This window comes from Achroia grisella, unplaced genomic scaffold (assembly GCF_030625045.1).
Source record: "Achroia grisella isolate CSIRO2021 unplaced genomic scaffold, CSIRO_AGI_Agris_v1 utg903, whole genome shotgun sequence".
Classification (NCBI taxonomy): Eukaryota; Metazoa; Arthropoda; class Insecta; order Lepidoptera; family Pyralidae; genus Achroia; species Achroia grisella.
In genome coordinates this window covers 3,093,390-3,106,900 of record NW_026713061.1, presented here as the reverse complement: position 1 = coordinate 3,106,900, position 13,511 = coordinate 3,093,390, and the positions used below count along the sequence as shown (strand labels likewise).

Below are 13,511 nucleotides of genomic sequence, written 5' to 3'. Positions count from 1 at the left end.
AGCTTCCAATCCATTAGCCACGCATACATACATTGAATTGACCTTAATGTGAAATGTCTTATCAATGATAATACTACTAGTACTACAAACTCAAAACTTGTGCAACTCTTGTCTGTGACTATTTAAATCGACGGCTACCATAACCTATTACCACAATAAAAAATTGACCGCGATTCAACTATGTCAACTCTGCAGGTGAAACAGAAACAAAGACCGGTTTAGTTGCACTGAGAAATTTATAGCTGCAATTATTTACTGTTTGTTTTTAAACCGGATAAAAAGTTTCTTTAGTTTTTCCATAAGGTATATATTTTTTATGGTTGGATAGATAATGCTGTGTTAATCCGGCATGTATTACCTAATAGTATACCCTGAGAGGAGGGGATTCAGACTGATGGCCTAATCGATAGGCAATTACTATGTCAGCATATCCACACAATGCAACCAATATCTCTAATTCTTGCACTGTTAAAAAAGTATATTATCCTGGAGTCCTATAAGCTATATAATATTACGCTACGACCAAATTCAAATAGGAACGAAAAAGCAATGAATAATATGGCAAAATATTCATTTTGAGTGTTTCCGATTCAAAAAATACGCAAAAATAGGTATGACGAAATTGTTCACCTTTAAAAGTTCTAAACAAAGATCTCGGACTCATTTTTTAAAGTTAACACGGGAACCTATTTTATGAAGATTTTCTCTAAAATAATGCATTACTTGCGAAGGTGTTCTTATACGTTAACTAATATCGGGCCCATGTAAGCTAGCGCAAGTTGCTCGTTAAAAATAAAATCGCTTTTTTTGTTTTATTATTATTTATTTATTTTTACACTTTTTTGCACCAGTTACAGAAAATATTAATTACTATAAAAATATGTATAACAATGACGAGTACAAAAGGCGGCCTTATCGTGAATCTCTTACAGGCAACCTTTAGGTAGACAGTGAAAATATAAGAAAAAGAGTAGGTGGTACAAATGACAACACAACTAAGATGGGTATAAATAATACATGCAAATATACATAAATATATATAGAAATACATATGTACATATACTTAATAATACACATATCCATGAAAAGTTTGAAGGAAAGAAAGGGACTATAAGAAAAGGGAAAGTAGAACTAAAGGGAAAAGAAATGAGTTTTTACTGATGCTTTAAAGCTAGCAAGAGATTGAGCGCGCCGAATAGGAGCGGGAAGCGAGTGTTTTGTGTTAATTATTAATGTTTCTGGCTGTTTTTTTTACGTGTATATTTTTAAAAGAATACTGCTCATTTGCCAAGTAAATTGCGGCTTACTTACAAAATCGGGTCATTTGGTTAGTATCTTCTCACATTTCGCGACTTCCTATTTTCTGTTTACTGTTTGTTTTTGCCTTCGCCATGTAAAACCGACTTAACAAACTTGTGTAAATAGAAATATAAATATATATAAATAAATAAAATGTAAATAGTATAGAAAGGGAAGGGATTATTGGTAATAGGAACTTCATTGCTAACAAATATTGGTCAGGTCGACCTCCAAACGGATAACAATCGTGGATAACTTTTAATCCATGCGTTACCTAATGTCATGCTAACCCTATCATCATCCACTGGTGCCCCCCAGCGAAAATCGTAGGCTAGTACACAATAGCATATTCATCCATTAAAAAAAGTATGACTACCAGTGACGTATTTCACAGAAGAATACGATAACTATGATTACGATACGAAAACCTACTACAAATGGTAATCTAATTACCATTTGTAGTAGATTTTCATACATGTATTAAAATCAATCCCGATCAATTTACATTGGAATTATTATGCAAACAACGATGAAATTCAAATATAATAGAAAAATAATCTTCTTTATCTATATTTTTTGTTAAGTTTTTGCATATAATATCACGACGAACGAAAACTGTCTATTTTCTGTTTCTGGTTTCACGTAAACATTAAGCTGTTATTTTTACAGAAAATGTTGAAAAGCGAGGGTCAATAATATATTATAGTAACAAAATCTTACAAATTTACCCTCCATTTGTGTTTATTTAAATACGACATTTACTATTGTTAATCAAGTTATTATTCAAGTATTACTTAGATACTTTATAATAATGCTTAACTTTATTGGTATATGACTGTATGTATTGTTATAAGTATTAATTATCGTTGTTAGATGGCGCCTATAAATGTACACGCAAACGAAGTCGCGGTTACCACTAGTTAATAATAAAAAACATATCTACTTATTATAAATTGAGGCAGTTAGTTTCAATTTAATCGGAAGTTTATGGAATATTTAATTACAATAATATACAAAACATCCTTTTAAACTATTGTTGTCGACCCGTTTGTCACAAATGGGTACGAGAATAGGGAAAATAGATGGGCTTCATAATATTTATTATATAATTGTTTACATTGGATTAACTATTAAATCAAAAATTAATGAGCAGCCATATACCTAACTAGTTATCATGGCACAAGTTAATTGACCTATTTCTGGTACAGCTTCAAAAGGTCAGGAAGCTTTTATCAATGAGAACACAACCTAAATGACATTTGTTATATATAAAATATAACAGTAGGAATATAGAATGCATATTGACTATGCTTTTGCAAATACAAACTCATATACCTAATTGGATAATTACGGTAATTATGTCAATTATTAAATTATGGTAAGCATTGAACATCTTATACATATATAAAATTGTCGTGTCACAATGTTCGTTACCATACCTACTCCGAAAAGACTTGACCGATTTTTATAAAATTTTATATGAATATTCAGTAGTTCAGAGAATCGGATACTATCCATTTTTTATACCCCTAAGTGTTAAGGGTTGTCCTTAAATATTACTAGTTACATTTATATGGCAAAACAATGATTGCCGGGACAACTAGTTATATAATATTATAAACAAAGCATCTATTTATAATTTAACTTATATATTCAATCGCTAATGTTAGACATGTTTACATATATTAACTATTGTTATTCATTAAATAGTTATTATTAATACATAAATAACTGTAACCGAATACAGTTGATTATTTACATGTGTTTTTGTTGTACAGCTGCAATATTCCTAGTAGATATCTCGTCATTTATAGACACTGCGTGTTAGGACGATACAATGATCATAATTTTGCGTAAGTAAACAATGTCTTTGTCTCTATATAAGGCACGTAACGACGCAGCTCCAATTTCCCACTTCCTTGAAGCACTCACGGAATGTTCATCGCTACGTTTCTGCAAAATTCGTTTAAAGTAGAACGCAAAGGTTTATAGGACAGTACGAATAATTATTTATAACACCGGGAATGTTTTTCAGATCCTCAGATGTTCTTGAGTTTATAAAATTTCAATCATTATAGCAATATATATTTATAATAATGAATTATTTATTATTTCCATAATTAGGGCGTCGTGGCCCTGTGGTTTACTACACTGACAGTAAGTTTAACTCTGATCATATACGAAAAATCATTGTATCTCATTTTTTGAGAAAAAGTTTACAAATTAATTTAGAAGACGGTAGGCCAACCTCAACCAAATTAGTTTCATATATACTTAGAGAAAGTGTAATCCTTGCAAGGCTTCTAACTACTTTATTTAGGAATAAGAATTGTTAAGGTATATTTATTTATATAAACATCACATATTCAGCCGTAAGGCTAGCCAAGTTATAAGCGACATTGACACATTTTATTAGGCAATGAACAGATTCTATTTGGTACCTATATATAGGTAAGGTACCGTATACACGATAATTAATATTGACCTTAATAGCAGTAGTATTGTGAATACGGGTGTGCGTGATTCAGCTGGCGTACTCACAGCCTTGATCTTAAAATTACCAATTATTAAAACCTCCATTTGTATCTATGAACGTACGTCATAATTTTATCACGATATTGAAGTAAATAACACCTAAAACCGGATCGACCACCTGGTATATATTAATTAATACTTAGTTACGGATTGAATAGTGAATTAATTGTTTATGATTGAATAATTGTAGCCAACATGGTATTTGTTCCATCGCTCGCGTGGTATTTGAATGATATAATGTTACCTCCAATATTTATTCACTAAATTATGGTAGATAAATAATACACAATTTTGCTTTTACAATGTTATACTGTAGTCAACGTAATTAATATTTTCATAAAATTAGAATTAAATATTTAAGTGTTAATATTCTATTTAATATAAAGGTCAACGAATAAAATTGTAATTAATGAAATAGTCACAACGTAACGACCTATTAAATATGCAAGAATTTTTCATAGTATTAAACAAGACATTGATGAAGCATACAAATGGATGACATACATAAATAAACGCATAACTTTTGAAAAGTGGTAGCTTTCCTTTATAATGAAATGACCTGACACTGGTACTGATACTGACACTGATGAAATTATATGACAAGCAAAAATGTAGTAATATCTGGAACCAATAAGAACACTTTCTGTAGGTGCCTATGTACCTATGAGATGCAATTTGGTATGTAAAGTTGAATGGGTCTATGATCATGCACTAAAACGTATCATTTATAGACCAATGAGGATGTACTACGGACTGTACTATCTTTGTATTAACAATAAAAATTGACTTTTGATATACCTACCCAGTTGATAGTTTATGTTTAGAAATCTTTTCTATTAACAGTGACGAAGTAGGTATTGCTTCCTGGGAGAATGAACTTTGGATTATCCAATGTTGACATATGTAATATCTAATAAACTCTAAGAACTATTTCGCCATTACCAATTTATATTCTATTGTGATGTATAAGAACATAGAGTAATTAGAGAGAGTTATCCACCATAACGATCATCATCTATTTTGACATTTCTTTAAAGTTTTCCATTCATTACTTATAAGTAAAGGTATTATATACATGAATTAACTGACGGACTTCAATTTACAACATTACCCTTTAAGTTTATTATTTATTAGGATACTACAGTATAGTTTAGGTGTATTAGATGTAAGAAATATATGACGCTATATTATTTAATGCAGTACTTTACTGCTACTGCAAGATAGCCATTGCTGTTATAAAGTAGATTTATTAAATAAAACAATTCATGCAAAACAACAATAGTGATTTCCATTTCTGTGGATAATCTTTAATGTTTAGTTATTCTTCCATTACTCTGTTGGTATTCTAATTTTGTCGGTTTTATAAATACTGAATTTGTATATTTTTTCACTTTGGGTACCAATATTATAAATTATTCATTAGTAATGTATACCAGACATGAGTGAAGTGGTGTACGTGACAGTTCGCTTCTAAAACATCCGTTGCGACACCTCGTATTGCTGTTTAGTCAGTGAAGATATTTTGCGTTTCCTCATATAACTGCGAGTATTTACAAACTATTTGAATTGTAATAGTAAATATAAGCAATATTAATTATGATACCATTAAATATTTATACATTGGGATATCCTGTCAGATCTACTTCTACGCGTTCCTCCTTAAGATAAATATTGTAATTCGTCATGAAATTGCGACTATGACAGAAGTAACCTAATATCGTCCTTTATAGGTATATTAGTTACCTGAGAGCAGAGGACCGGGATTAATTAGGTACAATTTGATTATCATTTATAAATAAATAAATATACATACCTATGTCGACGCAGTAATCCTCGTCTGGCTGGTGAGCCACTGGGACCGGCACCATCGTTATCGAGCTTCTCCGGGGAACGGAAAAGCTTCCTGAATGCAGCAGCGACCTTTTCCTTAGATCGCGATGTCATATTGCACTGGTTTCACTACACTGTCTGTCACTCAATTATTTTTACTTTCACAGTATTTATATGTAGACACGCGTCATGTCAAATGCTAATCACATTTGATTTTCGAATTGTTTGTCGTTGGCCAGTTATAGGTCGGTCACATCACTCGACGTCTCGCACGGAGGCGTGTTGAACACGAGACGTGCGACTACGAAGTGAGAGCGCAGATGAAATTGAAACTTGGCAAGACGAAGCCGTTACCGTCTGCGCCGGCCGGAGGCGTAGTGATGCGGGCGCGGGCGTGTCGCAGTCAGAGTGCGTCTCGGCGGTGCATATCACGTAACATGGTGTATAGTACTCGGGACGACTGGGCGCCACCGGCAGCTGTGGTCCGCCAGGAACACTTTAGATGACTGATTGATATGGTAGTTGCGTTTTTAGCTACTTGAAAGTTTGTTCGACATGTGTTGAGTGCTGTAACAAAAAGGGTTAACTTAGAGCAAATCCTTTTTATAGCAACTAAAACGAAAGTGTCTGTTCTGGTTTCTATTAGAAGTGTGGTAAATATCGAAGGTAGCAACTTTCACACAAAATAGCCATTTCAGTATTTATATAATCATACATTTATTTGATAAGGTATATAGTACTAATGCTACAATAATAATTGCTAATTCTTTTTTTAATTTGAAATGGGTTATGAAAAACCCCAAAACATAACTAATGCATATTCTTTATTACGGTCTTGATCGTGTAGTTATACTGCTTCATCTTCCCATGGTAGTGGGTTCGACCCCACAAAACAATTTCTATAAAAAAGTCTAGAAATCACAATACAAGAAGGTACAGCTAAATTGAGGCTTGATGGCACTATAATCTGAATTGGATATTGGAATTAGATGGTTCGAATTCCAATATCCAATATTATTAGATATATGTCTATAATAATAGCTTTTAGCCGCACCTTGGCATTCTCTATATCATCATTATATTGTTATTTCGCCCCCTTATAATAGTAAGTAGAAAAAATAAAACAAAATAATAATTCTGCAGTATTCGAGCAAATCGACCAACGCGATAAAAAGTTTCATATAAAAATTATGCCATCCTCACCCTTTAAGTTTGTACAGAGAAAACGTACTCTATGACCGTCGAGTAGGTATCTCGTTTGATTGTGATCCACAGTTTATCATGATAGACCTACAAAAAACTCACTTTCGCACTCATAAAATTTATCCAGGATATATAATACACATAAATGAAAATACTCATACTGAATTAATTTATTTTTACAAAGTAAAGCTAGCAATATGAAATGGGTGTTATTAAGAGTGTTACTAGTTGAGTCACGGCCTTTCCTACGAAAGTGGTTGATTTCTTTGTCCCCTAGGAATAATAATAAAAATTATTGTTCATAAGGGACGAAGGCGGCCCCAAATGTCACTAATGTTTATTTTTTATTGCCCGGGTTACGTTAATCTGCCTTCTTGTAGGACACAAGGGAGGTTATTGCCCTTTTCGACGTACCTATGTTGTAGCATTAGGTACTAGGTATTTATTAATGGGTAAGTGTTAATATTAGCATGTTAGTGAAATCATTATTAATTTAATTAAGATTTTGTTCCAATAGATCTTAATTTAATTAAATTATTACTACTTGAACTGACAAAGTTAGTACTTATATAGCTAGACAACAAGGGAGTAAACTTAGTATTTATTTTCTTTTAGAAGACAATTTAATTTTTTTATTTTATTTAAGACTTTATATAACAAGACAGCAAGATTACACGTCAGACTGATCTACAAGAGAAATATATACTAATAGTTTTACAATTTAAGCTGCTAAATAAAAGTAGGTAGGTAATTGTTAAATTTCGAGTTCTGTCCTTTTTCACTAGTTGCAGAATGGATTTAAATATTTGACATGATAATAGATTGTATCTCCAGGACATGCCACACAAGGGAGGAGATACAAGCTTATTTAAAAAAAGGACCATAGCGCGAGAAACAAATACATAGGTTATGAATAAAGAATAAGACATAAACCATTAGAATAGTATAGGTGCTTAGAAATAATAACGTTACTTGTAGAGTCATCAAGTATCTACTTAAAGTTATAAGTGGATATAGTCAAACGCATAACCATATAATACTTAGTGAGTTCAGAGTTCATACATTTCTGATATGGAACCACAGTGGTAATATCAACAACCTAATAACCTTGTTAGTTCATGCATTAATAATTGTGATAGTAAAGGTGGCATCTACCGTTTACCTACAAGTATTGGCGCATAATTATATGCGATTCTAAATATAGAGAACGCAAATAATACACATAAGATAATAGATGCGACTTCCTATTTATTTTTTACCGAGCTCGTTCTTTTATTGTTTACTACCTGTTATCTATTTCGTTTCTACAAACTTGTGTTTCTCATTTCACTCTCTTCAGATTCAGATCAGAATTTTTGAGAAAAAACGTCATTATTACGGTCGCATGTTCAGTTGTTTAGTTGTAAAGGTAACAAGCAGACACGTTCATTATGCACGGTTGTTTACATAATTAACATATTAGGAATGCTGCATTACGAGTGTACGACCAGTATGTATTACTAAATTCATAGAGCAAAATTTTTTTTCTATTTTGTCTGCTACTATCATGGAACAAAATATAAATATCATGAAACAATAACATCTAACTGTACAAAACGCATATAAATTCCATTGAATTTCAATTCATTTAAAAAATAGCACTAGAAATATCTGCATCGATCATAAAATAAAAATAGTGATGACAATGATATCCTAGCCAATATTGACCAAGATGACGACAGTTTTGTCAGGCGTCAGAAGTACTGCTGTGGTGCCACCACACCACTCAAGTGGGTTTAGTAATTGCTAAATCCGTTTAATTATGACTATTATGAAGTAGAGTTTAAGTTCCCACATTAATTTAATTCGATGTAGTTAATTGTTTAAATCAATATTTTTAGGTTAGCTTTAAATATTAAACCGACTTCTATGTAAAATTATAGGGAAATTTAAATTTGACATCTTTAGTATAGCGACAATTAGGGACTTAATCGCTATCAATTATATCTTATTGTTGAAATTCGTTCAGCATTGCCTGTAATAAGGGGTAGTCGAATTGAGAGCTTAAGAGTCGGTTGATAATGATAATGATTGAACCTTGTGTTCGTAATTGCCGTATCTTCAAAAGTAAGACTAAAATACTACATTATTTTATCTGTGCTAACACGATGTTGATGCTAATTCATGTATCATGCATAGGTTTATATTGACCACCTCTACTGCAAGGAATTCCAAAATAACATTATATGAATGATAAATTATGTGTTATTGTCGTTGATTTTTTATTGTAATATAATTACTTGTAATCATCATCACCATTACATAGTATAAAACATAGTCGCTATCGCCATCTGTCCCTATGTATGTTTAAATCTTTAAAACTACGCAACGGATTTTGAAGCAGTGCTTTTAATAGATACGAGTGATCAAGAGGAAGGTAGATATATATATAATATGTAGAGGAAGGTATAAAACATACACCCGTGCGAAGCCGGGCGAGTAGCTAGTTTATTGATATAGACTACAACAGAATAGCAAAGAGGGTGAAATTTCTGTCCCTCTGAGTTGTAAATCGTTATTTGTCTTAAATAACAAACTGTTAGTTACAATTTCTAGCTATAATAAAATTAAAGATGAATAGAGATTTTTATAAAGCCTTAATAGCACTGCTATTGTGGGCTTACAAGGGCTTCGTAAGTTTTATAAATAAGACCGTTAATACCTTTAATGTTCGTCCTCGTTGTTTTACTTTCGATTTAATATTCGCACGGCTCAAACATATGTTAGTATTAGTTTGAATGTATTGTATCTGTATTTACAAAAAAATGTGTTTAAGTATATCTATCTGTTGTTTACTCACAAGTAGTACAAGCTCTGCTCGATGGCGCTGTGTAAGTTTGAGTTGTTATTATAATAATAATATTTTTTCTTAGTATATAATTCAATAAATAGCGTCCCTTAATCCAACAAACGAAATTAGGTATCTATTGGGCAGCTTGCCAACGATTGTGTAGGCTTCTTTTGCGTGTCCTTGTCCTCCATTCAAGGACGAGACAAGGGCGAACCATAGCTATAAATACGGTCATTGCTATAGTAAATTACACTGCCACCAAGTCCCCCAAAGGCGGTACAGGCGTCCTATTTTTCGATGTGGCTAAGGCTTTCGATAAAGTCTGGCACAACGGCTTGATTTACAAGCCGTTGTGCCAGTACTCATTGTACGAGATTTCCTGTCGAATCGCTCTTATCGCTACCGTATAAACGGAGCGTTATCCGAACCCCATACGAGCCGGCGTCCCTCAGGGCGCCGTCCTCTCTTCGATGCTCTACTCGTTGTACACCAACGACATCCCCAAATTCTCCGACTTAAAAGTCGAAATATCGCTGTTTGCCGATGACACGGCTCTCTTTACATCCGCCAAGTCCCGTGCGACAATAGCCAGACGGCTTCAGAAAGCCGTAACGATACTGGGCGAATGGTTCCGTCGGTGGCGCATAGAAGTCAATCCCGAAAAAAGTGCAGCAGTGTACTTTAGCAGGGAATTCGACTCTATGAATCACCCGATCGAACTATTCGGCCAAAACATCCCGTGGGTTTCGAAAACGAAATATCTCGGCGTCACCCTAGATAGGAAACTAACGTTTCGTCCTCACATCAAGCGTGTCCGCGACCGAGCCGCCTTTATACTAGGGCGACTCTATCCTTTTATTAACAAGCACAGTAAAATGCCGCTTCGCAACAAGCTGACATTATACAAGGCTTCCGTTCATGACCTACGCTAGTCCCGTATTCGCCCATAACTGCTTAATCAACAGACTGCAGGTCATTCAGAATAGGTTTCTGCGTATTCGCAGCGTAGATCTCCACCGCGATCTTAATCTGCCCTCCATCAAGCAGTTTATGAAGGAAGCGTCTCGACGCTACTTCGACTCTGCCCAATCCCACCGTAATCCGCTTATAGTCAGTGCGGTCGACTACGCACCGAGGAGTAATATCCGACATACGCGACAACGTCGCCCGAGGCACGTTCTCATTGACCCCGACGACCCCATAACGGCAGGTACCCTCCCCACGGGCCCACCCGTTCCACCACACTTTTACACACACACACGACACCGTCCTCGCCGGCGAAGACGACGACCTCAAACACACAATATCGCGCATTCAACCGGGCGCCTACGCGCGCCCGGGCGCTCCACACCGGCGCCCCCGGGCGCCCCGCCGATCGATCCCCCGTCCCATTCAAACGGGGATCGAAATTACGACGGCCTGAGCCGAGGTTCGAACCCCTAGTGGTGCCCTCAGACTAAAGTCGTATCCGTCGGGCAGGAGTTGGCCTTCAGCCGCTCCATAACGTCCGGTGAAGCTGTAAAGGCAAGCTACGGCCAACAGCATTAGAGTAGTCCGAAAAAAAAAAAAAAAAAGTAAATTACAATAATCTATGATGTATATAGTACTTGATTAAGAAAGAACTCTTTTTATAGCTTCTATGAAAATCAAGCAATAAAGCAGCCATCATAGAGAAAACTAAAGGTTTCTTAAAAGGAAATTTTAATGTCAGATATCTTTTATGAATAATAGTAGATTAGTGCCTCCAACTTTGACTACGGTAAACGCTGGTAGTGCACCGGTGGAGGGTGATAGGCCGAACACGATGTCAGGTCAGTTACCCCATTGAGAACCAGGTATTAACCAGTAGAGTCCAGGAATGTCTGCGTGGAAATTAATTTGACGTTGTATATTGCAACAATAGCATCACTGGTCCCAGTTACTAACAACCCCTCACTTCTCTGACAAATTAATAACCACTAAATTCAAGTTAGAACCATGAACTATTCTGCTTTTTTGCCATTAAAAAGTTTTCATACAAATAAGAATGTGTGGGTTTCACGGGACACACTGTACTAACAACTTTGCAAACTTTTAGGTACTTTCGGACTCTATAATTGTAATTCAATTTAGGGTTTTTTATCGTCGAGTCCTCAGTGTTTGTTTACCATCGTAAGACTTTTTTGTAAATATCTACAGCTACCTATATACATATAAAGTTACAAAAATAACAACTCTTGACAATTTATACAGAGCCATCTTGTCCTAAACTAAGCAGTGCTTCTGTTATGGGTACTAGATTACTGTTATACTTTTTTCTATGACAACTACTTATTACTTATACTAACACTAACAATACCAATAATACAAATAATTAATATATAAAAAAAATATGCACATGAATTTAAATGTTGGTATCGAGATAGACAACCGCAGTCCTCTATATTTCTCATATATGCGTAAGACAGTTGATAGGTTTGTACACATTAAGGTAAAGTAGAGTGAATACGGCCATTAAAATACGGACTACGCAATGTTTTCGCCCTTCGCATCAGAATCGATTTTAATTAATCTTTTACCAATCAATAGAGTTTTAGTAATTTTGTCGTGACCAAAATAGGCTTTTACGTAGATTGAAATTATGTAATTGCCAATATCGTGTTAATATATTAATAAACGTTCAATTAAGTGTTCAGATTGCTTTTTGTTTAATGATAGTCTTGTAATCTGGTAAATAGTAGATACTATACTATACTATACTATAATATATTACGACTATTAGGTATAACAAAAAATAAAAGTTCATAGCGTAGGTATATGTTGTTTTAGTTGACGCGGGATAAAGTCGGATTAACTCGTGATCGCATAGTAGTTGACTCGTAGATATGTCTGTAGTAGTAGATACATATGTGAAAATTTTCGTAGTATATTCGATTACGTTACGCTACATTTTCTATCCACTATTTTGTGTATACAAAATATGGATAGCAAAATATGTATGTATAATGTATATTGTTTATATATTAATGTAGAATGTATATTCTACATTAATATATAAACAATATAGTGGTTTAGTAATTTTATAACTCAATTATCGGTCTCGGGGTTCTAGCGGTTTAGCACACGGCCTTACTTCCGGTGGTCATACTTTCGATTCCTCGAATAGTACCTAGAAAAGTTTGTATTCGTGAGTATGATTTTCTATATAGGTCTGACTGTTTTCTATGTATATTATGTATGCAATTATAAAAAAAATCTACTTAAGTATGTAGATTATTTGTTTAGTACTCACAACAGAAGCTCTTGGGACTAGATGGCGCTTTGTGTGTTGTCCTGGATTATTATTACCACAGATAACATTACTATTGTTATTATAATGTATGCATACTAATATTTTAAATTCTAAAGTATGTCTGTCTGTCTCTTTGCAATTTAATAAAATTTTACATGTAAATAGAGTGTATGACAAGTACTTACGGACTATTATTACTTAAGGCTATTATTTTTTTCAGAAACGCAGACGAAGTCGTGGATTACACTTAGTACTACTACTTACATACATCGTAATAAACGTGAATGGATTCTTCTATAAAAAGTACTCTACTCTTTATTGAATTTCAATGAAACACTGCAAAGCGTTTCCCCTAAAGTGCAACCCTCATTAAAATTTCCCTTTGCTTCGGTCAAAGTTCCCTCTTTCACTCTCTATGTTAATTTTCAGTAGTACTGTGGATATCTTTTATGGACTGCAGTATCTTTGCCTCGTCTCTAATGTTATAGTCACGGTTCATAGAGCTTGGGTTTTGGTGTCCGTGATAGGTAAAACTGTAGGTAG

General features: G+C 34.1%; 1 protein-coding gene across 1 annotated transcript in view; it reads right to left on the bottom strand.

Moving 5' to 3' along the window:
* LOC131853581 (ubiquitin-conjugating enzyme E2Q-like protein 1) overlaps nucleotides 1-13,511 on the bottom strand; it is a 31,680-nt gene that overhangs the window by 6,491 nt on the left and 11,678 nt on the right. Inside the window, exon 2 of the mRNA XM_059204511.1 lies at nucleotides 5,648-6,231. Coding sequence (XP_059060494.1) covers nucleotides 5,648-5,778 — 131 coding nt within the window. The 5' untranslated portion in view covers nucleotides 5,779-6,231. The remainder of the gene's footprint in view (nucleotides 1-5,647; nucleotides 6,232-13,511) is intronic.